Source organism: Aspergillus fijiensis (assembly GCF_003184825.1).
Source record: "Aspergillus fijiensis CBS 313.89 unplaced genomic scaffold BO72scaffold_71, whole genome shotgun sequence".
Taxonomy (NCBI): Eukaryota; Fungi; Ascomycota; class Eurotiomycetes; order Eurotiales; family Aspergillaceae; genus Aspergillus; species Aspergillus fijiensis.
In genome coordinates this window covers 134036-159816 of record NW_024469047.1, presented here as the reverse complement: position 1 = coordinate 159816, position 25781 = coordinate 134036, and the positions used below count along the sequence as shown (strand labels likewise).

The following is a 25781-nucleotide window of genomic DNA, read 5'->3' as shown; positions in this document are numbered from 1 at the left end:
GGGCGGGGGAGGTGGACATTTCTCTCTTAATCTAGTCCGTCGTTAGACTTAGTTGGTATCACAGGCTGACTATACTCACGGCGACAAACTGAATGACAGATTAGCACTTCCTATAAACCTAAGAAGAATAAGGGAATATACTTACAAACTGAGCATGAGTTTCAATCTCTTCCTTCTTCACTATTTCGGGGCAATTCGCCTGCAAGTGTCCTTTCTTGCCGCAATGGTAGCAATCTCGAGTCTGGAGGGTTAATTAGTACTAATACTGAAATCTTTTTTAAGGGCCACGGACGACTTACTTCTTCCACTTGAGGCATTTTGATTAGCCTAGATCGATCGTTAGCCATTGCAAAAACCATAGGAATAGGGTGATAGGGGATGGATTGGGATGGATTGGGGTACACTGGGATACACTGGGATACACTGGGATACACTGGGATACACTGGGATACACTGGGATACACTGGGATACACTGGGATACACTGGATAAGAAGAGATGAAATAGGATGAAGTGAGACAGAAGAGATGAGACAAGATGATTCAGGATTGCTCGCGTACAAACAGGCTTGTTTCACGGGCATCAATGAGATACAAGATAGCAGAGAGATGAAGCTGAGATGAAGCTGAGACGAAGCATGACAAAAGGATGATAGAAGATGGGGATGCTCCGTGAAGCCAGACTTATTGACAAGCTCGCCTCACACGTCAGATACATCAAAAACAAGGTAATAGATACATGACATGAACAGAAATGGGAATGAAGATAAGAAGCAATGATTTTTCGATGGAAGCTGATGAAAAGGACTCGAAAGAGGATTATACTCACGAACGTGTTAAGCTACTTGTCCGGGGAGAGGAAGAAGAGGAGAAGGAGAAAGAGAAGAGGAAGAGGAAGAAGAGGAAGCGGAGGAGGGAGGAGGGGACGGACGGGGAGAGCGTGGGGGGAGAGAGCGCCGGTCCACAGTGAATGAGACACCCCCCAACCCTCATTATCAGCTATGGATGCCTCTACCAGCAGGGATCTAGTGAATTTGACTCGATGAGTGGTTTTAATGTTGGATATATCTAGTTTTGTATATACCAAATATCTTTACAGCTCGCATAGTGAAATCGATTAGCTGAATTGCTCCGGTGAACAAGAACTATACTTTTAGGTTGAGGGTAGCTGGTCTAGAATCAACTAGGCAAACAATCTAGTCATGTTATACAAGACAATTGTATCAATGAGAAAGGTCTATATGCCCTGGAGGCTTCAGATAGCTGTGCCGAAGCTGTCTTTGAATGTTGTGGATTATAAAGGTTTTGCGGCACGGGTTTGTAGGACTGGCTATCTCTATTTCTTGGAGTCAACCTCGTGATTATAAACCCAAGTAGTGGGCAAATAATCTCATTCGATTCCAAGGTCCTTTACTACAGATTCTGGCTTCCCCCCCGTCTTTGCGTTCATCCCTCAACAGCCACGACGCAGAACTAGTATGTGCTGGCCCCGCCGACTTTGGCCTTGCTCTTGGTCATAAGCCTGACGTTTTTGATCTCTACGGAGCAGAAGAAGACTGCAGAGTACTGCCATATCCACCGGTTCAACCACCGCGCGCAACCGGAATTCCGGACGGGACAGCTCTCGAGATACTGCCAGTGCCAGCACGGTACCAGCTGGAGATTGACTTGAAAGCAGTTCGGTGGGCAACAAGAACCATCTAGGATGATACTGTTCCATGATCCGCTAGATACGGTCGAGCTCAAACCGGATGACGACAATACGGTCATTTATCGTAATCCGCTTATCCAGTTCTTGAGCATCACGGCTCTCTTTTCATGAATTGTCCCGACGCTTGTTCTACCTGTAGTGCCAAGCGTACACCCAGACTTGTTTCCCGTCGATGTCTTTAGGAAATGGCCGAGTAGTTGAAAGTAACGCACTGGTATTTTCGGGAGTTGGAAGGAGACATGGGCTGTGTCAAGGCTTGCCGAACTCGTGGAGCCGGAGGAAATTGTTTCTGGAAGCAATCGTAGACAGAGTTAGTCCAAGATCCACAATATAAGAGGGTTGGGGATACTCTTTCTCAAAGATTGTTCTGCATCAAGAATTCTGACCGATTGCAGTCGGTGCTGAGCCTCGCTGGCGATTGTAACTGATGATCGTTGTCGCAAGTTGAGAACAGTCAAGGTTGAACTGGCTATACGAGGAAGAACGGACCAGCGAAGAACCTCGAGTGTACTTCATTCCAGTCATGGACCTCACCAACAAATCTGTCTTCTAATCGAAACTTAGCTCTTATTCAGTAATGAGCACAGGCAAGGTATCCCAGTCATTTCTGAATCATCCACCAACTTTGCAGAAAGCTGTGATATCATGCTCTAGTCCCCGGCGCACCCACACCTGTTTTACTAGCCTTCACGACTTCTCTTCAGGAATTCAAGCTCGCAATACATAGGAATTCTCAAAGGTTGCTATCCCAGGGCTACAAGGTTTACCTCATACCAAGGCAATATTCTGACACTTGAACTTCGAATACCGACCTTGAACTTAAGCTTTTCTGTGAACTGGACGGATGGCTCTACGAAGTTCAACCATTATTGTTTTATTTGTGCGCCCTGCCACTGGATATCTGGCTAAGGTCTCACACTATTTCTGAGGACGTCCGGAGCTTTGTTATGATTATGACTGTTGGTACCGAGATGTCAATATTACATTCAACTCCCATTGATAAGGTACTTGGTCTTTTGGTTCAATCTCGATATTCCCTCGAGGAGTACGTATTTGATCAACCAGTTGGCGAAGCTCGAGGATCATATCATGAATATGAATATAGTTCATGCTTAACTGGTTCTGCTGCTTCTGCAGCGCCTGAGCGATTATTCGGAGGCTTGGCTCCCTCCCGGGGCAGCAGACGAGGATATTGTATTTCGCAATTTAACAAATGCTCAGGGTTCAACCCATGTCTAGCTTGCAATCCAGTCAGCTATAGCATCACCAGAGCCAACTCTCGAATCGCCAATCCCACCCTCATGCGATCCCTGCATCTGGGAGTTTCCAATCCGACCGTATTGTCAAGGCCCGGCCCGATACAACGATTGAAGCCCACGTCGCACCGTCCACACGGGGCTAGACGTCTATCTTTTGTCATTCTATGTCGATATGCTAGAAGCAGGGTCATATGGCGGCGGAGAGCCCTGCGCGCAAGAACTCTGTGCCTCTTCCTCCATTGTCGCTTCAACTTGGGCCACCACGTCAAATGGCATATCGGTGAGATTGAATTCAACCAACTTTCCAGCGCACTCAAACACAAAGGATGCGCAAAGTCTGTAGGATCTACTGAGATTGAATGTGCTGAAAGATATGTCCGGCCGGCCAAGCATCAGTGATCCGAAGGCTTGGGACAAATCTAAAGTCCCCATAACAGGCATCGCGATATGACTTTGACTTAGCAAGTCGATCTTTTCGTCCACCTGTCCTGACAAGGCTCCTATCAGAGAAGGCGCAGCCCGAGCAGCGGTTTGACTGACAATCCACAATGACAAAGACTGCAATACAATATCCGGAGGCTGGCCGACAGATGAGTCTTCCATAAATGGGAGGATATCTAAGAAGCATGAGATAGTCGATGCTTGCTTGACGCAAGTGGGATAGGAGAACGTCGCTTTGAAGCTGAAACGGGGCAGTTTGGTCGAAGCCCATGATTGGAATCTCTCTTGGAAGGTTAAACTTCGCCCTTTGTTTTCAGGAAGGAGCAAGATACTGCGGATTTCGAACACTTCCTCTCTTTGCTGTCGATAAAGGGCAGACTGGTCACCGCTTTTCTCCGCGTTCGGTGCTGAGGGAAGATATCTCAAGTGCTGCGTCTCCTTGAACAAGGCTGATTTCTTCCCCAGGAGACCTCTCTGTGGCTTGGATATTTCAGCCTGTACTCGGTAGTCGATCACGCATTCCAAGTTACGAAGGGAGTCCCCCGTCTCTGCTGCAAACGACGGCGGTAGCGGGTGATTTACATCGCTGCGGAAAGGAGGCTTCTCGGACCATCCGGATGACGGGCCTGGCGACTGAACATAGGCAGGAAACGTGAAAGTAAATGGCCACTCGTACGTCACTGGATCCAATTTTCCGCCATCGAGATGCGACAGGATTCTCTCTTTCTCAAACAGCACACATTTGCTGCGATAGCTGGCTGAAGGAGCCGCCGATCCCTTGACTTTCTGGACTTTGGCCTTGGTGCGCCCGGTGAAGCTCACCCGGATGTCCTCGATTTCGGTCGCTTGAGTACACTGGAACTTGACGTGACCGCTTATCGTTTCACCCCCCGAGTACCAGCGCTTCTGGTTGTTGAGATGTATGCTCAGAGGCATGGTGAATAATAGCGAGGAAAGGCGACGGACGTTTCCCAAATGCGCTCGGGGGAGAACAACGTTGAAGGGAAATTGGAGAGTGAAGAGGGCTTCAGGGTCTTTATGGGGCGAGGTTACACTTATTCAGTGGGCCCAATCCAAGCTTTTGCCTCGAAAGTCAAACTGCATGGCTGCAAGTGTGAAGTAAAACTGAACGAATACGAACAGAATTTCCGCTTCGGGGAGAAAAGACACTCCCTCGGTCGGTTGAGTGGTGGGGCTTTCTCTTACACCTACAATGCTTTGCTAACTATTTTTGGATCATGTTGGAACTGTAGTACACTTACCAAACATTGGAGTTTAGATCCAGTTGCCCTATAGAATCATTCTGAGCTACCGCATCGCCAATCTGACTGAGAAAGTAATATAGTATACTATAAGTTACACCTTGCGGCGAATGATCGAAACAGCCCGCGGCAGTGCCTCTTAGTGCTTTCGGATATCCGTCGAACTTCCCGAGTCGAACTACAGAATCTTACAATAACAAATCATTCGAATGCTATTTCCTTAGTCGGACTGCATTCCTCTAACACCCGGACTACTGTGTAGATAGACAATCCAGTCTTCTTTTGTCTGTGCCTTGGTTTTCGTTGTTCTTTGTTCCTTTTCATTTCTGAAGCAGAAAACAAGACTTTCCGGCGATGCTTTGAGCCTATTGGCACCATACACCTTTGTCCGATCAAAATAAAGAGATCACAGCTACTGAATCTGTCTTGTCATTGGCTCAGGCACTCCTATATCAAGTCGCAAATCTGCTCAGTAATCTTAGAATAATTCAACGTGCAATCACTGGCAAAATTAGAGGAACCTCCTTCTATTTACCAGGAGAAATAAGTCGACGACCGCAGCCTTGCACGTCTGAGGTCATCATCGTCAAAGGGACTCGATAAATTCTGTTGCTTTGATCGTGGACTAGCGTAAGTGGTGAATTACTGGAAAAGGCAGATTGAGCACAGTCTAGAGCTTTCAACACATGCTCTATTTCTGTCGCTGCTACATTCACTAGGAAGCTGCTTACTTTGCATCATCCGCCCAGGCTTTATCTATCTCACGGATTGTCTCTCCGCTGCCTCGACCACCACCTTTGTTCCATCCTTCTTTCATCTCTCTTTCATCATTTCTCCTCCTACCTCACCCCTCTCTATCTCTACCTCCTGAGTCTATCAGCATGCCTCGCGCCGACTTCTTGCGGGACGCTAGACAGGCCTCTCATCCTCAGTTGACTGGCTTCGAGCTTCGGCAAGATGACACCTTCACTTTCACCTACAGTGATCCAACTGGTCATCAAAGTTGTATCCAACTCCTCATTCCAGGTAAGTTACATTCCTTGCAAACTCCAGTGTCCTGATCTCGGCTAACCAAGCGCTTCACCACTAGATCTATCCGCATACCCGACTCAGCATGAGTACTTGATCTGGGGCGACGAAGGTATCTCCGATCCTGTTGCCCAGACAATTCAGTCTATTGGCTCTAAATACAATGGCCGGCCTCTGAACGCACTTCTCCAAGGCTTCTTGGACCGCTTAACTGGTCAAAGCGACGACAATACTATGGATGCCAGCTCCGAGGGTGAGGGTTATGACTTCGACACCGACGGTGAGATGGAATTGGACACGGACCACGGTCCCGACTGGCACGAGGTTCATGAGCGCCTGCGAAAAGACCTTCAGGCTGCGAAACATTCCGGAATCAAAGTTGGAGTTCTGGGCGACATGCAAGGCCGCGTCATCGTAGTCACCTCTTGTCGTGTTGCTCGGCTGAACATCTCCAACGATGCGCTTCAATTGTGGAATGTCTCTCCATCCGACTATTTGGTTCTCCTCATCAAATACCCTTACAAGTACTACGGCTTGGACGATAAGGCTCGATCTAATCCGTTGCAGAAGCCGCAAATGTACGTCGGTCTTTGCGACTCGTATAAGCCCATGCTGGCGTCTACCCTAAAAGCTCTCCATCCCCCCGGACAAGAACTGAAGGACACGAGCGGTACGATTCCAGATCCCACAGCAGATCCTGCTCTCGGGCGATTGAGATCCTCATTTGTCACGGAAATGCTTACGGATCTATTCAACGAACGGCTGCTGGACCTCATACAGCTTAGAATCGATCACGGCTACTCCTGGACAGGGGCCGAGCACTACTATGATACTCAACAAGGCACAAAACCCGGCATGGAAGATGATAGAGACCCGAAGTATTTTGTGGAAGAGGCCTGGAGTACCTGGATTCCCGGTTTTGTTCAAAAAGATGACCTCCGATGCATTCGGGACGAAAAGAGGCTGTCCTTACCCCGCATTGCGATGCAATATGCGCTCCGGCGCTTCACCCGTGCCAGCGAATTCTGTCTAGTATGTTACTGCAAGACCGCTGCCAGCTTCCAGGCACTGAACCCGTACGTTTGCTCGAAGCGGCTCTGTCTGTTCCAATATCTAGAATGTGGCAAGGGACCGAAGCTGGAGTGGCAGATTGTGCATCATCCTGAGGTCGTGGATCTACTCGTGTCCTTCGCCTACCGGCGTGCCAAGGCAAAATCGCTGACTGACTGTCTCGACCTTCCTCTCAAAGTCCCCAATCCGAATCTGAATTCGAAACAGGCTGTTCAGGCAAAACTGGTTGGTGACACGCTCGTTCCGCAGGGACGACTCGAGTTAAAGGTCGGCGAGTGGATTGTTCTTACAAGGAAGTTGAGAAACCAGAACGAAATAATCACTCCAATTCATTATTGTGTTCGCATGCACAACGATGATGGTTCCTACACTCTCTCAGGGCCTATCTACGAGGGCAAGGATAATCCGGAGCCCACAAAGTCCGGATCTCCAAGCGTGATGGTTACGCTGTACAACAAAGACTTCGATAACTTGACACTGGCGGAAAAGCAGGTGATGCTCGTGAGGTTACTCGATACGCTCCCGGGAGTTGCCTCGATGGTCGAGTTCATCAAAGGCAGTTCTAGCCATCGGTCTCTCGACGCGTGGAAAGAACGCATCTCCCCCGCCGCACTGTACCTTTTGCGATGGATCGTTTCGTCAAATCGATCCTGCATCATTTATGACAAAGACCCAGAGCACAAGGTTGCAGGCATGGAGGGTCACATGCAGTTTCGACTCGCTCAAGGGACCCCAGACAAGGAGCAGGAATTCGTGGAGGCGATTGAGCGAGAGGTCCAAGCGTCGAAGAAGCAATATCCCACTCTCTTTGCTTGGCATGGATCCCCAGTCAGCAGCTGGCATAGTATCCTTCGACAGGGCCTACACTTCGAGCAATGTCGCAATGGGAGAAGTTTCGGGGATGGGGTGTATCTAGCCCGGGACTTCCGGCTCTCTGATGGCTACTCTATAAGGGATGGCGCCGAGGGGTCCTGGCCGTCGAGCAAGCTAGGGATTACGATGGCAATCTCATTGAACGAGGTTGTCAACTGTCCAGAGCAGTTCAAGTGCACATCGCCGTATGTGGTGCAGGAGATATCATGGATCATGCCTCGGTACCTTTTTGTGAAATGCTCCAGGCCCGCGGCGAATACTAGCAGCCGCAAGATTCTAAAAGACGTCTATGTGCAGGATCCCAAGCGAACGGCTCTCGGTCAGAATGACGTACCAGTCACAATTCCTCTATCCGGGGTACGGACTCATCTTTCTCAAGCACAGAGAACCTCAGTCGGTGGTGATGGTGGTAGTGGTCGCAAATTGGACGCTGGCTATGAGAGCGACGCGACCCTCGATGAGGATCGCCGCCTGCTCGAAGGAAATGACGATGACAGTGACTGCGTGATCCTCGACCCCTTGGCGGTGAAGATGCTGCGCGTGTTAAGATCCGCCAATATCAAGCTATTGCCCCCTCCTAGCGACGCCACCTCGCAGGCCACCACAAGACTGATGCGGGAGTTGGGAGCCACCGCAGCGCTCCAGGCGCGCGGCTCCTTGGCTGAGCTTGGTTGGTACATCGATCCCGAACGGGTTGACAATCCGTACCAGTGGCTCGTGGCTCTGCACAGTTTCGATCCCAGCCTACCGTTGGCACGGGACCTGGCCGCCACCGAAGACAAGTGCATTCTCCTGGAAATCCGGTTCCCGCCCTCATTCCCGTACTCTCCCCCATTCGTTCGCGTCGTCAGACCACGGTTTGTGCCGCTCGCGGCCGGCGGAGGGGGCCATGTCACCGCCGGAGGCGCCATCTGTATGGACCTGCTCACCAGCTCCGGCTGGAATCCGCTGTATCGCATGGAGAGCGTCCTGTTGCAGGTGCGGCTCCTCATTTCATCCAAGGACCCGTACCCGGCCCGCCTGGATGCTCACCAGAAGCACGATTACTCCTGGCGCGAGGCCGTCAACGCATTCATCAGGATGTGTAGCATTCACAACTGGAAGGTGCCGGAAGACTTTGGAAAGATGCAAGCAGCATAGTGAGACTGCGTTCCCCTTCTATCTCGAACTAAGATAGGGAGTCAGAGAGACGGTGGATAGTGGTGGATACTTGAGCCCGGCGAAGCAACACTGCAGACATGCGCATCCCTTTACGGTTTATTGCCCAGACGGACACCAAGGCTACATGTACAGTCCAGGACTCAAATCCATCCAACACAACCACCTATTTATTATGTAGTCCATTTGCTAGACCCAGAATCACTGAGCAGATCCCATTAGATCCTAATCCACAAGCCCAGTAATAGTAACATTAACATGCACCTTGGCATTCCTCCCTCGCGACCCGGCCCCCTGCTTTCCGAGGCTCACCAGCCCAATATCCGCTAACTCCGCCAATCCCATATCAAGACTCATCCCCACAACCCCGGCGGTGCGGTTCAGGGCCCAGAACTCGATCGCCAGCGGCAGCGTGTCAAGGACCTCGTTCAGCGTGTCCAGCGCTTCGCCGTTGCTATTGGGGTTGGTGAGATCGATGTTCGAAAGTTTGGTGAGGTCGAGGGCGTTGAGGTTCAAGGTTGGAAGGAGGGAGAAGGTGCGGCGGTGGTTGTTTTGGGTTGGTAGGTGCGGGGATCGTTGGGCGTGGTTTTGGGAGTGGGTGTGCGATGTTGGTGAGGCGGTTGCTTGGTGGATGAAGGTGGTTGCTGTTGTTATGAGGAGGCTGAGGCTGAGGCTGAGGGGGGAGAGGAGGTGCATTGTCTTGTTTGTTTGGGGGGCTTGGTGGGTTTGGTGGGTTTGTGTGCTCTGGGCTGGGATCTAGACGGTGCTCTAGCTGCGAGTGTTATTACTGCATTCGTTTTGAGGTTAGATGGTTGATTCTCTGGGATGGATTTTGCAAGGGGCTCACGGTCAGACGCTGTTGGTATATTTGGTTGCTTTGTTTAAGTCTTAGGGAATGACTGCACTGTTGGTTTTCGAGACAGAGTGTTGATACTGAATAGGATGGATTAATGAATTCGAAGTAACGAGCGACTGGATACTGCAACAATTGTAATGAGTGACTTAATTTTCGATAGCAGAAAGCAAACAGTGGCTGTTGGCACGAAGAACGATTGCTGAGAAGAGCAATAAGCAGACAACTTGAGCAAGCAGCAAAGAAGCACGCATGGGCTGGGCTTGATGAAGCGAAAAGTCAGCACACTGGACCCGAGCGGTTCCCACCCTCTAGAATATAGATAGAGATCAACAGGGGAATGTACACTAAGTTGATCTAGAGCAGGAAACGGATTTAGATCTGAGATCGTCGGGGTTCCACTTGCTGCACTTGCTGGGCTGTATATACTAGTGCCTGGCTCTGCCATCGGGGCAGGACCGTGTGATATATTGTCGTAGTGTGTGTGCAGGTAGCGCTTTGTTTGTTGGAGCTGGACCATTTACGTATTCCTTTCGATTAGATACAACAATTTTATTGTCAAAGCAGATATCTCCTGTCTATAGATCTGAGTAGATGCTAAGGAAAATGATGATAGGCGGGCTCGCTGGCTGGGATCTCGGCACGCAGTGGAGCGACCACCAATCAGGAGCAGATCAGCATGTATGGTAGTACGGGTCCGCTGCTCCATGGTACGCACCGCAGGAACTGGGTCCGATCAAGCCTCAGGCGAACCTTTCCCAAGTGTCTTCGGTGGGTGTGGAAGGTTTTGTTTGTTTGGCTTGGGAAGCTGCGCGGGATATGCAGCGTACAAGGATGAAAGTGGCAGAGTAAATGCACGATGATGCTGCAGAGCATAGCATGGTTACTGAAGTGAGAAAGGTGGACGCTGGCTGATGAATTGATTTCGAATATTTAGATTTGTCTAATCGGTATTTGGAGAAGACCGGAATGCAAAGATAGTACAAGTCAGCATGGTCGAATGCCACACTCTGACATAACATCAGGGTTATGTAATTGATCTAATTCAGAGAATACATCCTCCGATCCTCGATGGTCTAACGGTCATGATTTCCGCTTGTCAATCCCACCTGGGAACAAGCGCGGGAGACCTGGGTTCGACTCCCAGTCGGGGAGATTTCTTTTTTTGCTTTTGCATGAGAGGCTCCAGACGCTGGTCTCTTTGCGCCTGCACGCTTGAGAATTTAATCCCCCCTCTCCTCTATTGAACCAGCGAGAATCGGGTTGTGTGGACCACCTCGATTGGGGCAGGTACGTATAGACGTGCATAACCCGTCTCGTCAGCATGGATGTATGAAGGCCATTCAGCGTTGAGAGCAAAACCACCATTGGTATAACGAACAATGAGTCGGTCAGGGAAGGACACACGAGATGAAGGAGATAATTCTTACGATCGATTCTATACTAAGTCCATCACTAACCTAGAGCCAATACTTGAGCGAATTCAGCACACCTCATTGCGATGTCAACGAGCAACCTTGCAATCAAACCCCTGCATCCAACTGCTAGTTCCGCCAGACCTCTGATCCTTGCACCCACATCTCTGGGTCTGCCACCAAAGAAAACAACCGAGGCTGTCATGTCAGCAGGATACCCCCTGCCACACAGAAGCGAAAACCTGATCCAAGCACTCAAGGGCTGGCTCTGCAGCCTCCCTCCGAGAGCATTCCGGATAAGATGAGATGCGGCATTTCCGTCCTCCAATACGAACTTTTCATCTGGACTCGCGAGGTTAAAAGTTCTTTGGGACAATTTTCCTTGGCCGGTCAGGACACGATTGGACACTGTTCTCAAGCCCACCCACTTAATGTACTTGGACCATCCTTGTCGACCCTCCTCAGTCCCTATGTTCTCCGGCTCGTCAATCCATCGTCCTACCAGTGCTACAACTTCCGCGGTACTTAAGCACTCCCAGAGTCTACCCGAGGCCATTACAACGAAATCCCACTTTCAGGCTCAATCTCAACACTAGTCACCAGTGGCTCAGGGGTGAGTTGCAAGATAGTCGGTCTGGGAATCGTCCGGGCACCATCATCCGAGCTGTGCGCTCCAGGCAAATTTTTGGGGCCCCTTAAGAGTCCGAGGGTACCCAGAAGCGGCCAGATTCTAAGCACTTACGACCCTCCTGGATGCACAAAGTTAGCGTGCATTTGCTCGGCGGTATTGACGCAGTGCTGGTCCACAGGGATCACCGTGGCCGTCCATGATTCTCCCCTTCGCCTACTGCGGCGAGCCAGTACTGCGCGACAATTACCGGTTGATGCCACATGCAAAACACAATCTTGATGCCCTAGACTAATAGCAAAGCACATCGCCGGGTGGGCTCCTTCTTGGAGTCACGCGTAGCCCCTGGAAATTGAGGGGGTGGTGCGGTATGCAACTTTATTGCCTTATGGCTGATTTCCTCCTGGGCTTGTTTCGCACCCGAAAGAGGTGCAGCTGCTGGTGTGATTTGTGAGTCTGGGGCCGTATGCTGAGGAAGTTCTTGCCGAGGACGCAATAAGGTGGCCATCCGACTATTGTTCTCAGCCCCAAACCCACGCCGTATGGCTTGCCTCAGTGATTCATCGTCTGGTAATGGTTCAGTTGAGTACACCTCATCCAGCTCACATGCTACAGAGGGAATCAATGTTTCCGAAAGATGATCGCGCAAGGGAACGTCGCTGTTCACCAGGTCAGAAAAATTGTTGTCAGAGCGGTCTCTCGAAGGGCTGCTTACATGTGGTCGTTGTAGATGGCCCAAAAGTCTAGGGTGCGGCCGCACGATAGCCTCTTAGAGAACCCTCGATATGACTTCCATGGCTCACTCGATATAGTCGACAGTCAGCACCGCATGACACAAGCCGAGGACTTATGAGACGTGCTTGGTGAGCACGTAGCCGCTCGTCAGCTTCGCTGGCAGATATGTAATGGCAGTCTGTCGAAAGTCGAAACTTCGCGTCTTGGACGGTTTTGCTCGCCGTAGGCCTCTGATGCGTGTATTCATTCCGTTGCTGTCCTTTCAGATACCAATATGCCAGTAGACCACTACTGATCAACACACCCCCAATGACCAGTTTCCCTGCTGCAGATACTGGGATCTTTCGCCAGGCGGAAAGTATACTGTAGAACCTCGAGCGATTGAGTACCTTGGTTCGAGAAATCGAATCTGTCAACATCGCTGTTTTGTAGAGCAGAGCAAAGACAAAATAGAAAAGATGATTGATACTAGTAATAATAATGATGATGGTTGTAATGCTTATGATGCTTCTGCGAAGGCCAGGAAATATTTACCGAACGGCGGGCTACAGTTGCTCCTTCTGGAAGCTGCCACTTGGAACCTTGAACCTCGTTGTGAGATATACTGGAAGCTCCATTGTTGAGTGAACTCAATTCATCTCACAAAATCCGAAAGCGTAGTCAGTTAACAGAAACTCGTCGCATGGTATCTTATAATAATACTATTCATTGTAAGCGAAGTGATATCCATGTTCTGTATACAGCTTCCGAAGTCAAAGTCGGACTTGTATCGCAGGGGCTGGATGCTGGATGCATTGCTTGCTGCATTTTCGGTGGCATTGCTTCTATAGTTTCGAGACAAAGTCAGGATAAACAGCTCAGCCTCGTTAGGCAACTGTCTGATCGAGCAGCGCTCCCACGCACGCAACCATTTGCATGGCTCGCTCGGGATGTTGTGAAGGTCTTCGGAGTTAGGTTCGAAGAGCAAAGCCCGAATGCCAGACATGCGAAGTGCAGTACTTGGTCGGCGGTATGTCTTCGCATGTGCGGGGTGTCAGGAGATCATTTATGATTCCAAGATGTCCGCGTTCTTCAGTCACTGCCTTCATCTTCCTCCACGGGTGTAAGTTCAAGCTGGGTGCTAGACCCAGCTGCATCACTCGGCCGCTGGGTATTCGAGCTCCTTCTTCTCCGGGCGTGCAGCTCCTGATCAGACTGTGTGACTGCTCTCTCGCCGACGAACTTGTTACCCGGCCAGGTATCCTTACACACCGGACAGACCTCAGCCTGCTGAGACCGGAAGAAGTGGTGCATGCAATGATCATGCAATCTTCCCAGACAATCTCGGTCACCACACCTTTGACCCTATCCCCAGCGCCAAGTCAGCCTTTATCCCATGCCACATCGTTACGGCGCGTATCAGAGACGCAAAACAGAAACTCACCGCAGTGATCAGATCCTTGCACGCAGCACAGAACTTGATCTTCCGAATCCCCTCCGCCTCGTCATTATACGTCGCCACCAACCACCCCCGCAGCTCTATCAAGCCCCGGGGACTGAGGCTATAAAACCCCTTGCCACTCTTCCCGAACCACCCTTCCTCGACCAACTTCTTCAGCAACGCCTCCGCCTGCGACATCGTCAACGACTGCACCACCCCACCGACCGCCTGCGAGTCCGGCTGCTGCGTGGCACCCTGCGTGAGCGTCGTCTGCGATTGCAACCCGGACTCTCTCCTCTGGCTGCCGCCGTCCCCGGAAACCTTGGCCAGCTGCAACGCCTGCATGCCACTCACCGCCATCGCCTCGCAGCGGCGCGTGTTATGCGTCTCGAACATTGCATCCAGCAACCGCTTGACGTAGGCGATCTCGTCCGCCGAGTACGTCGTCGCCAGTTGCGTCAGCGCGTCGCTCGTCGTGTTCACCAGCGCATACACCCGCTCCGGCGGGGGCACGGCCGTCGTCTGGCTCGGGTCAACTTCTATCTGCGCTAGGGTACTGCGAATCTCGAGGTCGAAGGGCGAGATGGCGTTATTAGCGGTCGCGATGTAGGATTGTAGTTCGTCCTCGGTGATTTCCTCGGGGGAGACGGGTTGTTTCTCTATCGAAGTAGGGTCAGTCAGTATCGCTCCACTGGCTTAAAAGACAGTATAATGTGACTGGCTGTACTTCAGATAGGGACGAGGGGCTGTACCATGCGCTGAGAAGATCGCAGCTAATACGGGTTTGGCTTCCTCGAAGGTCATGGTCGAGCGGCCCATGAAGGCCTGGAGAAAGGCGCGGTTGGTGTCATTGTAATTGTAGGGGCCGGTTTCTCGGACCATCGTTATGAAAGAAGGTTGGGACAGCTTCTGAATGAGCCTAGGTTCATGTAGAGATGGTGAAGGAATGGAAGCAGAGCTGTTTTATGTTCTTAGGACTAACAAAAGAAAATTGAGGGGACAAAGAACTGCGGAAGACGCGATGCGGCACGCGCTCCCCGCGTTCGGTAGTATTGATTTTGGGGGGAAGAAAGGCTACCCGCCAAAAGCCCCCATGGTCTTAGTTGTAGTGAATACGGACAGGTTTGGGTCTATGATATGATTATCTCATTCCAGATTAATGCACTAGCATCGCGATAAAGCTTAGACATCATGGTACTATGAAGAAGACAACCAAGTCCAAAGCAAAAAAAAAAAAAGAATGGGAATCGAAAATACAAGTGACAATGTCATGATGAGGTTCAGACTTCCCCGATAAACGCCACAAATCGTTATACAGATGATGATTAAGAGAAATGGAAAGAAAGAAAAAAAAAAGAGAAGAAGCGACGAATCCCAAAGCTCATGGACCCTTTTCCCCCACAAACGAACAAGAACAACAACCTAGTATCTCCGCCGGGTGGGCTCCGGGCTGGGACTGCGACTGACACTCCGAGCATCGCGTCCCCGTTCCTTCAGCCACTTCTTCGTACTCAACCGCAACTCCCGATCTAGCTCATTACTGGGATCCTTGCGATGAATGAAATTGCAAAAGCCGCCACGAACGCAGCCTTCCCCGCTATTTAACCGACAGCACGCTTCCCGGAAGTCCGTCACCGGTGATAACTCGCAGTATATCGGTCGCGCTGCGTACCATCGGGAGTTTAACGCATCACAGGCGGCCTGTGCGTCTTCCTCGTACTTGAAGCGGGCGTAGACGTTGCCAATCAAGTCTGTTGGCGAAAATCCAGGCATTAGTCATTTGAGGCAGTCCAAAGCTTTGCGGAGGGAGGCTTGGGAAGGGGGCCAAACATACGGTCATTGTTGTTATCGCAAACAACCAGCTCCTCCAACTCGCCGTACTTGCACATCTCACACCACACATCCTCATAGAATGCATCAAAGTGGTTCTGCAGCTGACTCGGGTTCATCTTGTTCTTCGGGTCGTAGGCGGGATTTTGGTACATGTTCGGCATCAGGATGGTCTGCGAGTACGAGGGCTTGACATGCTTGCGCGAGCAGCGATCGCCGTGTCGACAGGCACCGATCTTGTAGTAGAAGGAGCAGTTGACCTTGTCTTGTTCTGTACCGAAAATGGAGGCGAGGTAGTTAGCCATGGTGTTATGTGATGCGCCGAGGCGATGATCCTGAGATTAGGTAGGTTGGCTGAAGAGAAACGCGAGTAGATGCTCAGAGATCAAGTAAGGGAGTGTAAGAGTAAGTGAGGAAGATGAACGCGCGAGGGCACGGAGGCAGAGTTGTTTGTTCCTGAACGGTTTCCCCAGCTTCTCATTGAAGTTTCTGGACAGCTCGAGCTCGTGGCGGTGAGAATGACTAAGCCCGGAGAAGATTCTGGTGCCTCAGGCTACAATCGCTGGCATCAACTATCTAGACCAACTACAGGAAACGGCTTCGATATACTATATATACCTGCTAATAATAGTTGTAAACTCTGGGGTTATTTCTGTTTCTCTCGAATTTACCGAGTGGAAAAAGGACCCCAGAGGTGAAGAATGTAAGCTGGCTGCGAAATGGTTGCGAACACTTTCATATAGCATTTCATAGTTTTAAGGTTAAAACTAGATTGTAACGTAGGGGTTAAAGATAGGTTGATAATATATGTAAGCCTCACGGTGATGTTCCTGAATCTCAATCTAGGGTAATAACTGTTTAAATGTTCCAAAGCCGTGTGTTCAATCTTCATAAACTAGCTGCCGAGGGTTGCAACAGGAATTAAATCAGTAAATATCAAATTACAGCTTCGACCCTCTTTCCACTTTGTTCACACCTAAACCGCTCACATCCGCCGAAGGTTCAACACCTTTCACCATCTCAGCAATAACTTTGCCGGTTCCTAGACTAAGCGAAATGCCCCAGGGGCCATGGCCCGCCGCAACGTACACTCCTCCGGCGGCTTTAATGCTCTTTCCTAACAGATTCTCATTGATCTTTCCAACGAAAGGAGTTCCGCGCTCTGAAGCGGGCCGAAAGCACAGCCCTTCGCGGATGACTTCCAAGTCGTCAGTATTCGTGATCTCATCGGTAGCCTCAGAGCTGCCCTTCGCAAGTTTTCCAAGAAGACGGACAGAAACGGCTTTAAGCCTGTCCATCTCCTTCTGCTCCATCGATTTGGGGTAGTCGTCTGCTCTTTCCGGAAGGGGTATATCCCTCGTATTCAAGCCTGCAATATAGACCTCTGCTCCCTGTCGCGAGAACAGCTCCGGGCAGAAGCCACAGTTCGGGGGGTATGTTGTGAACAGGGCCTGGCTCCGGCCCTTGTATGTCGTTTGCTCGTGCTCCACGGTGTACCGTGGGGAGCGTAGAACCAGCGAGTAGCCAGCCAAGGGACAGATGGGGAGCGAAACTTGAGACGCGGGGAACAACTCCTGCAAGACTCGCTGTGTCCACGGACCGGCGCAGAGGATGAGGTTCGAGCAAGCGATTGTAGATTCAGCTTTCGTTTCAAGATTCACAGTCTTGACAGCCGTGATGGATCCATCTTTCCCTTGCAGAATAGACACAGCTTTTGCGGGATTGTGAACCTTGACTCCTCGTTCAACGCAAGCCTCTAGGAGAAATTTGCACAGTCTCAGGGGATCACTAATGACGTTAGGTCATAGCTTCGGTGGAAGAGAAAAGGGGATTATTCACTTACACTTGAGCAGTATCATCATCCTCACTAATCTTCAGCGTCTCGGCCCCATGCTGCTTTGTCAACCACGACGGTGGCTCTGCAATGAGTGGCTCTGATCCAGCTGCGGTTTCTGCCCGGCTGGTTCCTGTGCGAAGCCAATCATCCCCACGTTTGCCTCCCTTCTTCGCTGCAACTCCCAGGCTCAGTGCACTGCCTTTCATATATCCCCATTTCTCTGCGCCGTCCTTCTCGGCAGCTAAGGACTCATGTAGCTTGAATGAAAGGTCTCCCAATGGTGCGAGAGAAGGGGCAAACCAGTCCCTGGCCATAAATCCAGCAGCATAGCCGGACGAAGAACAAAAGAGCTCGGAGGAGGAGTCCACCACATGGATGTTCTTTGCAGATTGGCCTTCGGAGAGGTAATAGGCGATGGAGGTTCCTATGATTCCTCCTCCAAGAATGACTGTTGCCATGGTGAGAGATGAGAGTTTTGTATGATAGTTGACGGTTGCAGTGTGTATAGGTCAAGTCAAGAGCACTGGCTATAGAACTCTGTCCCAGGTAACCGATCACTTTATGGAGAATGTCTCCATATAGATCTCGCGGGGTAGACCAGACTATTTGATAATCTATCGCAACAAAATGACCTTATCAGATACCAGACCGGCTGCTCACCAGGAACCGGCCCGGTGTACAACTATCGTCAATTGCCACAGCCAATAATGAGCATCAAATCAGATGGTGCAACACTGTGAGCATGGAGTCCCCCCGGGCCCCGACTTCGGCCTTGCGCTCCGGAGTGGAGTAACAAGGTTTGGAACCCGTTTTCCGCGGTAAATCATTCTGCCGTTTGCGCTCGGTGAAGTGACCGATGCTGTTGCATGATCACATTGTAGATATAGTAGCTAACGCCAGGAATTCAGTTGCAGATTGATCACGTAAGACAGATAGCAAACTGCAGTGCAAGTAGACAAGATATGTCTTGCGCTGCAGATGTTGTGCATAACCAATGCACCCGTATTCGGTCACTTGGCCACAAAGTTACGGCCGTCTGTCTATCACAAGCTATGGATGATTGAGTTACCAGGCATTGTCAAGTCTATCACTGTCATTGTTGCATGTGTATACATAAGGTACTCATAGTATGTTTCTTAGCCTGGGAGCCTTCCGCCGATTGCCAATGGGCCGGGTGGCAACTCATCCTGGCTGTTCTAGGACTCTCATACATAGGGTACCGGTAGTACTAGTAAATCTGCCTCTTGAATTGAGACCGAAACCAGCAATCCTCATTCGAGTCATGTAGGATACAATTGCCATTGAAGGCACTCTACTTTACTGTAACCTTGAAGGTAGTCATGCACCCAGGTACGGATCAAGGAGTAAGAAGCAGAAGCGAGCCGCGGCGGGCAGAACAACAACAACCACCCCCACGTTCCCCTCAATTACATCACCGCCCCAGGGATCAGCTTTTTTTTCTTCCGCGGAGTGTCTGCTGCAGCTTCACTCCAATCAGCCTGGCACCCCGCACGTTCTTCTTGCCTTCCTCGTGTCACACCAACCTAATTAGATCCCCCAAGAATGTCGAGCAAGACCATCATTGTCACCGGTGCCTCGAGAGGTAATTGATGCCCCCGCGAGCCAGTAGCTCCGTCCTGACCGACACTTCATCTCTATTATAGGCATCGGCCTCGCCATTGCGAAGTACCTCCTCACTGCGCCGCAATCGCACAATGTCGTCGTGATCGCCCGCAGCGTGGAGCCCCTCCAGAAGCTCAAGGATCAATACTCCCAGCAAGTCGCGGTCCTGAACGGCGACCTGTCCGACTTCTCCCTCGCACAAAAGTCAGTCGACCTGGCGCTCAAGACCTTTGGCCGTCTGGACGGCATGGTCCTCAACCACGGCATCCTCGGACAAGTCGGCAAGGTTGCGGAAGCCGACCCGACACAGTGGAAGCAAGGATTCGATGTCAACTTCATGAGCTTGGTCGCATTTGTGAGTTGCTTGCATGGAAATGGAACAGCGAAGCCCCGGTAGCGAGCTAACACGCAGCCCACGACAATCAGGTCAAGGCCGGTCTTCCAGCATTGCGGGAGTCTAAGGGCAAGATCATCTTCACCTCGTCGGGTGCCGCAGTGTCCGCCTACAGGGGATGGGGTCTCTACGGTGCGACCAAGGCCGCCATGAACCACCTTGCCCTGACCCTGGGCGAGGAGGAACCCGATGTCACCAGCATTTCCATCCGCCCCGGGATGGTTGACACCGAGATGCAGCGCCAGTTGCGCGAGGACCATGCTACAACACTGGAGCCTCAGGTGCACGCCAAGTTCACAGGAGCCTACGAGAGCGGCAAGCTGCTCAAGGTGGAGCAACCAAGCCATGTCATGGCCAAGCTGGTGCTGGATGCCCCGAGCTCGTTGACCGGAAAATTCTTGAAGTAAGTTGTGGGGGAAAAATCTGCCATTGTGTGAAATTCTAACTAACATGCGTCTCCCAGCTGGAACGACGCCCTCCTGAAGAATTTCCAGGAATAGATCTACACTCGAATCCTGCGTCCACTTTAGAAAGCCAGTCAGCATATACTACTATCAAAGAAATCCATAGAACAAGAATCAAGATAGAGTTGTTTTGATCAGCCGAAAGATGAAAAGCAGGTACATTTTAGAAGCATTAGGTGTAGCACACCTTCATACTTAGCATGGAATGTAGGTTGTTCATCACATAACAGGGGGGGTATAAAGGAGAATTGCAAAAGCATACCTTAAGCTATTCTATTGTGGGAGAAATTTTACAAAAGAGATTGTAAACAGAAAAAAAAAATCGATTTCATTATATCAATATCTTTGGTATCGAATCTCAAATCGAAATTGCCTAAAAGTTCTTCAAGTCAGTCAGTAAAGAATTCCTGAAAGATTCTGAGCGATCACAAAATGCAGATTTTGCAAGGATATCAGTAGTCCGTTTGGCTTGGACAGTGTACGTCACCATAGAATGGTCTGATAGGGGCGACAACGATGTTCATCATAGTAAAGTGGGAGCGAAAGGGAAAACGAAGAAGAAACATACCATTTATGTTAGTCCATTGTTGTTGTATTTGACCAACAAAGGTTGGCCGGAGCAAAAACTTGGAACAGGAAGCCAAAATCAAGTTTCCTTGTTGTGCGAAGGGCACTGTGCGAATGAAGAAGCAAAGAAAAAAAATCGAAGCTGCGGCGCCGAATAAAAACCCACGAGGGCGGTAGGATTCTGCCCAGACTGTTAGTCTAGTTCTTCCGTTCCGTGTTCGAGTCCCTCCGCGCCGCCGGGAATTTGGCCCTCACAGCTATTTAGACCATCCTAGTCCCCGCGCGCGGTGGACGAGCCATACTTCTTGTGAAGAACAGCTTCACCGAGCGCGGGACTACCTCCTACCCACCCCTTTTTTTTTCTCTTCCTCTCACACATCATTCGTCGACCATGTCGGATCGAGAGTTCAGTTGTACGTGCTCAGCCTTACTTTCTTGGCGCAATACAATTACATGCTGACTCGTACAAATCTACAGCAAACGACGACCTGTCGCTTCCCAAAGGTATGTGGTTCTAAGCATCGCGTTGTTTGCGAAGGCGTGGGCGCAAAAGGTTTCTTTGTCAACATCGGTCGCGTTCTTGGCCCGATGCAAGCGAATACGCGTATAGAGACTAACCGCCACGGAATCTATAGCGACGGTGCAGAAAATCATCACCGAGATCCTCCCGCCCTCCTCCGGTCAGACTTTCTCCAAAGATGCCCGCGATCTGCTTATGGAATGCTGTGTCGAATTCATCACCTTGATCTCCTCCGAAGCCAACGACATCAGCGAGAAAGAGGCCAAGAAGACGATCGCCTGCGAACATGTCGAGCGCGCCCTGCGCGATCTCGGCTTCGGTGACTACATCGCCGATGTCCTGGCTGTTGCGGAAGAACACAAGGAACAGTTGAAGGTACGTCATGCTCTCGTGTCTTCCTTGGGATTGTGCGAAAAAAAAAAAAAAAGAACAAAGACTGACGCGCCTCTCCATCGCTAGTCCCGAGAGAAAAAGCAGAGCAAGATGGAACAAAGCGGCTTGTCCGAGGAAGAGCTGCTCCGGCAGCAGCAGGAGTTGTTCCGCTCCGCAACCGAGAAATATCACGCCGCTCCGGAGTAAAAGGCAACGAATTTGCATGAAACATCGTAATGTGGTTTGATCTCATGCTGGCCATAGGAGATCCAGGTTCAGGAGTTTGAGATTCCAGAGGACAGAATTTCGGAGTTTGTTGGTTTGGGTCGTGCTTGGGAAAGGGGTCGGTTATGTATTTCATGTCCCTCGAGGCTTCGCTAGTTTGGCTCATATAATTCTATATTGCTTCTGGGAGACAAACCAGGAGTGCGCACTTTTCATTGTTTTACACCCTTGCCATATCCGAGTTGCAGACCATGCGGGGGGGTGGATTTTAAAGAGCCTAAGAGCGACATCATATCGGTATGCAGAAACCCCGATTGGCCTGTTCCAGAGACACCGGGACATAACCACAAATATCCTTCAGTTCAGGCTTGATATTGAGGCGAGTGAACGTATAAAAAAATGCGCGGAATTCACCGTACTGCACTTTGTATAGATAGTCCAGTCAGTAAACGAAGCACAGACCACGCTCGACCGCGGCGCTAAGCCTCATTGGGTTCTCCGCCCAACCTCCGATCCTAGCGCGCAAAGCTCGCTGCTGCAAACACCGCGGAGAGTCAGTGCCGTGATTGCGACAGTCCCAGGCCTCGTCACTTTGGATCGCCCATCATGCCCCCTTTCAAAGATGAACACATCTTGGTACGTCCCAACCGCCTCCGCCCGTCTGGTCATATATCCGCCATCCGAATGAAGTCTACACTTCCACCAGACCTAACTAACACCCATTCGTCCAGATAATTGCGCCAGGCTCGCAGGTCACCCTGGCGCAACTCGGCCTACCAGAATCATTCACACCTGCTCGGTTTCGCTTCCCCACACGGATGTTCCCTGCCGAGAAGAAGGGTGAGTATGAACCATACAAGATCCGCGAGCGTCGGCACGAGGTCCCAGTCAGCAATGGTACCGAGGCGCCCAAGGAAGACGTGGAGATGAAGGATGCGGATTCCACAACTCAACAAGACACGGTGAAAACGGAGGCCACGACCGAGCAGCCCGAGGCCTCTGCCAATGCAGAACAGAAGAACGAGGAAGCACAGCCGACCGACCCCGCAGCAGAGAAACCTACGACAACAGAGATCTACTACGAAGAGGACGTGGCATCGGATGAAGGGGCGATCTATCCCATCGAGAATGGTCGCATCGTTAACTGGTCATGCTTCTTCGCCCTCCTAACCCATGTCCACAACACCCTCAGTCCTCCTTTCCACACCCCTATCATGCTCATCGCAGAACCGGCCTGGTCCGCACGGGACCGCGAGACGATCACTCAATTCGTCTTCGAGAAATTTAAGACGCCCGCTTTCTGCATGATGGACTCTGCGCTCGCCGTCTGCTACGGCTACGGTACATCAACAGCCACGGTGGTCGATGTCGGGAAGGATAAGGTCGATGTTACGGCTGTTACGGATTTCATTGTCAGCGAGCACGGAAGAGGTCTCGCATTAGAAGGCTGCGGTGGAGACTACATGACGGACCGCCTGGTTGAACTCCTAGGATCTAAGGGCTTCTCCAGGGAGATGTGTGAACAGCTAAAACGAAGCAACATCACCGAGCTTCTCCCTCCCGGTACGCCACTACCCGGAACCGCTGCAACTGCGCGACAGGGCGTCAATCCAGCCGCGTCTGCGTCCACAGGCGCAGAGAATGGCAGCGCGAATGGGACTGTTCCCCGCGGTCCGGGTGACGGCACCCAGACCGGAGCTGAGGGCAATGGGGACGACGAAGATGAGGGCGTTTTGGACGTCGCAGCTATCGTTAGCGGCAACACCAGCGAGTTTCTCGCCAACCGGGAGAAGGAAAAGGCGGAGAAGGCTTCGACTAAGAAGGGTAGTACGGATCAAAACGCAAAGCCTGTCCGTCTGCCCAATTCGAAGAAAGAAAAGGCTACATTCCAATTCGAAGAATATGTACGGATAGAGTCAGAAAAGGAGGCGACCAACGGCCCCGGTCGGTACATCCGCCAAACGCGAGAGATTGAGGTCGGTGTGGAGCGGTTCCTGGCGGCAACGCCCAAGCAGAATTCCGGTGAGCGTCTAACCAGCGGCCTCTTGGAGGACATCGCAACCCAAATTCACCATACGATCCTCGCTGTGCCGGATGCCACCAAGCGGAGTGAGCTTTGGGATTCATTGATTGTTGTTGGCAATGGCAGCAAGATCAAGGGTATGTATTCCATCAGAAGTCAATGTGGCTCCCATACTAATCTTGTCTCACAGGATTCACGGCATCTCTGCTTGGTGCCATCACCCAAAAATACATCCTCTCTCCATCCGCCACTATGTTCACCTCCGAAATCCCTTCCAACTTCTCCACCCCTCTTCCGACAGGAGGAACCAACACTCCTGCCCCCTCTGGCCAGCCTGGTCCGATGACCCACCCTGCTGGTCACGGTGTCAATCCTCTCCTCGTCGCTGCCACACACTCCAACAACCCGGCGTCCTCCAGCATGCCCCCCGGAACTCCATTGATGGATCCCACATCGATGTCGCATCACCACCGGTCCACAGGGCACTCCCAAACCCCGACTTCGGTCAAGACGCTGCGACCTCCGGAGTACTTTTCCGAATGGAAAGAGCAAGCCAACACCAACGCACCCGGAGCAGCTGGTCCTGGCGGTCCCGGCGTGGCGAGTGGTGGCCACGGTATGGAGGAGGCGGTCTTCCTTGGGGCCCAGGTCGCATCCAAGGTCGTGTTCGTGCTCGACCAGGGCCTCAGCAAGGGCTTCATGACCCGGGTAGAGTATAACGAGAACGGCCCGTCCGCGATTCATGATTATGTCATGTGATAGCCCTATGAATTTGTCTCGGAAAGGGAATTTTTTTTTACCTGAAATACTCGAATAATTGTTTTTGACCGAGGGTTTTCTGTACCTTTACTACATGACTAGCCTCTTCTCTTAAGAAAATTAGAGAGAGAAAAAAGACAAGAACAGGAAGGCTATCATCACTCAAGCTACGGAGATTGAGGCTGTAGTTTGATCTGATCCAACCCACGATTCAGGGTAAAGTGTATGTACAAAGGTGCTTGCAAGGCACCAAAATGGGGCATCGTAAACGTTTGAGCTCAAAAATTCGACGAGTTTTCGTATGCCTATTCTAGCCTTTGGTTTGGCCCTCAAACAGAGGAAAGCAAGAGATTATATAGAATCCACACTTTTAGTACGGGTTACATCCGTATCAGTCCAACACTGGATACTTCAACCACAGCCGCTCCAGAACAATTATGTACATGCACACAACATCCTCCCCTCTCAATTGATGTAAAGACCAACGAGCCCACCTCACCAACCAACCCCCCCCTCTCTCTCAAAACCCAAAGGGCCTACCTAAGCCCCCGACGGACCCAGATAAACATCCACCTCGATCTCCAGATTCTGGCCCTCGAACGGCAGCGCCTCGATCCCCAGCATCGTCCACGTCGGCTGGTGCCCGGGACACCACTTGCGGACCTCGTCCACCATCAGCCCGATGATCGTCTCCCGGGTTTGGGGAAGGTTGACGTGGTAGCTGCGCAACTTGGTGACCAGCTCCCACCCGGTGGTCACCTGGGCGCGCAGCTCCGGCCGGGCCCGCTCCAGCGCGTACAGGATCACCTCGTTGATGTTGGCGAATGCCTGGGCGACTTCTTCTTCGAGGGTGGGCGGGATTGTCGTGGAGGTGGGCGACATTCCGGCTTTTGGGGGGGAGGGTTAGTTTGGCTTGGGTTCGGAGGGGGGGAGTGGATGGGAGGTAGGTGGGGTGGGTGACAAGGTTAAGTTGGGATCTGGAACTGACTCTGTCCGGCAATCTCCATTCTGTCGCCGGCAATGCAGGCTTCGGAGAAGCCATATTCGTCTTGGAAGTGTTGGCCGCGGCCGGGACGGGAGTAGCTGGGGAGTTTGCGGGGCATGATAGGTGGTTTGGGAGGATGGAACACTCTAATGACGGGGTCTAGGGTTGAGCTTGAATATGATGGGAGACTATCAGGGGGGTTAAGGGGGGGTAAGATGGGAGACGGTGTTTATATGGGTTCATAATCGACTTGGGAGAGGGGGAAGCTAGTGGGGGGTTTTAGTGGTAGGTTGGTATAGTCAGAGATGCTAATTTAGTAGGTGACATGG

The 25781-nt window shown here is 51.2% G+C and overlaps 10 protein-coding genes and 1 non-coding gene across 11 annotated transcripts; 5 read left to right on the top strand and 6 right to left on the bottom strand.

The window, feature by feature from the left end:
* Positions 1 to 3130: 3130 nt before the first annotated feature.
* Positions 3131 to 4345, bottom strand: BO72DRAFT_531742 (uncharacterized protein; the record flags this gene model as incomplete). The annotated part of the gene is made up of 1 exon (XM_040950391.1): positions 3131 to 4345. One exon carries the CDS (start codon positions 4343 to 4345, stop codon positions 3131 to 3133), a length of 1215 nt encoding a protein of 404 aa, XP_040796687.1.
* Positions 4346 to 5552: 1207 nt separating this feature from the next.
* Positions 5553 to 8880, top strand: BO72DRAFT_531741 (putative ubiquitin conjugating enzyme; the record flags this gene model as incomplete). Its single annotated transcript, XM_040950390.1, has 2 exons — positions 5553 to 5697; positions 5762 to 8880. The coding sequence occupies 2 exons, from the start codon at positions 5553 to 5555 to the stop codon at positions 8782 to 8784; spliced, it is 3168 nt and encodes a 1055-aa protein (XP_040796686.1). The 3' UTR covers positions 8785 to 8880.
* Positions 8881 to 9027: 147 nt separating this feature from the next.
* BO72DRAFT_520552 (uncharacterized protein) lies at positions 9028 to 9498 on the bottom strand (the record flags this gene model as incomplete). The annotated part of the gene is made up of 1 exon (XM_040949723.1): positions 9028 to 9498. The coding sequence occupies one exon, from the start codon at positions 9496 to 9498 to the stop codon at positions 9028 to 9030; it is 471 nt and encodes a 156-aa protein (XP_040796685.1).
* A 1222-nt stretch (positions 9499 to 10720) lies between these two features.
* On the top strand, positions 10721 to 10810 carry BO72DRAFT_t274. The gene has a single exon. It is a non-coding gene; the product is annotated as a tRNA-Asp (tRNA).
* Positions 10811 to 13125: 2315 nt separating this feature from the next.
* Positions 13126 to 14847, bottom strand: BO72DRAFT_439282 (non-structural maintenance of chromosomes element 1 family protein). Its single transcript, XM_040943407.1, has 3 exons — positions 14606 to 14847; positions 13857 to 14512; positions 13126 to 13777 (listed from the first exon to the last, which is right to left on the bottom strand). Exons 1-3 carry the CDS (start codon positions 14733 to 14735, stop codon positions 13505 to 13507), a joined length of 1059 nt encoding a protein of 352 aa, XP_040796684.1. The 5' UTR covers positions 14736 to 14847; the 3' UTR covers positions 13126 to 13504.
* A 231-nt stretch (positions 14848 to 15078) lies between these two features.
* Positions 15079 to 16107, bottom strand: BO72DRAFT_452514 (zinc finger CCCH domain-containing RNA-binding protein). The gene is made up of 2 exons (XM_040945740.1): positions 15688 to 16107; positions 15079 to 15604 (listed from the first exon to the last, which is right to left on the bottom strand). The coding sequence occupies exons 1-2, from the start codon at positions 15986 to 15988 to the stop codon at positions 15276 to 15278; spliced, it is 630 nt and encodes a 209-aa protein (XP_040796683.1). The 5' UTR covers positions 15989 to 16107; the 3' UTR covers positions 15079 to 15275.
* Positions 16108 to 16492: 385 nt separating this feature from the next.
* BO72DRAFT_439277 (NAD(P)/FAD-dependent oxidoreductase) lies at positions 16493 to 18273 on the bottom strand. Its single transcript, XM_040943406.1, has 2 exons — positions 17527 to 18273; positions 16493 to 17471 (listed from the first exon to the last, which is right to left on the bottom strand). Exons 1-2 carry the CDS (start codon positions 17976 to 17978, stop codon positions 16625 to 16627), a joined length of 1299 nt encoding a protein of 432 aa, XP_040796682.1. The 5' UTR covers positions 17979 to 18273; the 3' UTR covers positions 16493 to 16624.
* A 688-nt stretch (positions 18274 to 18961) lies between these two features.
* BO72DRAFT_452512 (SDR family oxidoreductase) lies at positions 18962 to 20203 on the top strand. The gene is made up of 4 exons (XM_040945739.1): positions 18962 to 19123; positions 19185 to 19498; positions 19570 to 19940; positions 20001 to 20203. Exons 1-4 carry the CDS (start codon positions 19084 to 19086, stop codon positions 20035 to 20037), a joined length of 762 nt encoding a protein of 253 aa, XP_040796681.1. The 5' UTR covers positions 18962 to 19083; the 3' UTR covers positions 20038 to 20203.
* Positions 20204 to 20836: 633 nt separating this feature from the next.
* On the top strand, positions 20837 to 21899 carry nctB (negative cofactor 2 transcription regulator complex subunit NCB2). The gene is made up of 4 exons (XM_040950389.1): positions 20837 to 20981; positions 21046 to 21072; positions 21204 to 21463; positions 21548 to 21899. The coding sequence occupies exons 1-4, from the start codon at positions 20960 to 20962 to the stop codon at positions 21665 to 21667; spliced, it is 429 nt and encodes a 142-aa protein (XP_040796680.1). The 5' UTR covers positions 20837 to 20959; the 3' UTR covers positions 21668 to 21899.
* A 345-nt stretch (positions 21900 to 22244) lies between these two features.
* Positions 22245 to 24730, top strand: BO72DRAFT_414372 (putative chromatin remodeling complex subunit (Arp9)). The gene is made up of 3 exons (XM_040942538.1): positions 22245 to 22321; positions 22417 to 23845; positions 23899 to 24730. Exons 1-3 carry the CDS (start codon positions 22292 to 22294, stop codon positions 24465 to 24467), a joined length of 2028 nt encoding a protein of 675 aa, XP_040796679.1. The 5' UTR covers positions 22245 to 22291; the 3' UTR covers positions 24468 to 24730.
* A 23-nt stretch (positions 24731 to 24753) lies between these two features.
* On the bottom strand, positions 24754 to 25690 carry BO72DRAFT_452508 (RidA family protein). The gene is made up of 2 exons (XM_040945738.1): positions 25456 to 25690; positions 24754 to 25354 (listed from the first exon to the last, which is right to left on the bottom strand). Exons 1-2 carry the CDS (start codon positions 25568 to 25570, stop codon positions 25008 to 25010), a joined length of 462 nt encoding a protein of 153 aa, XP_040796678.1. The 5' UTR covers positions 25571 to 25690; the 3' UTR covers positions 24754 to 25007.
* Between the last annotated feature and the right edge of the window lie 91 nt (positions 25691 to 25781).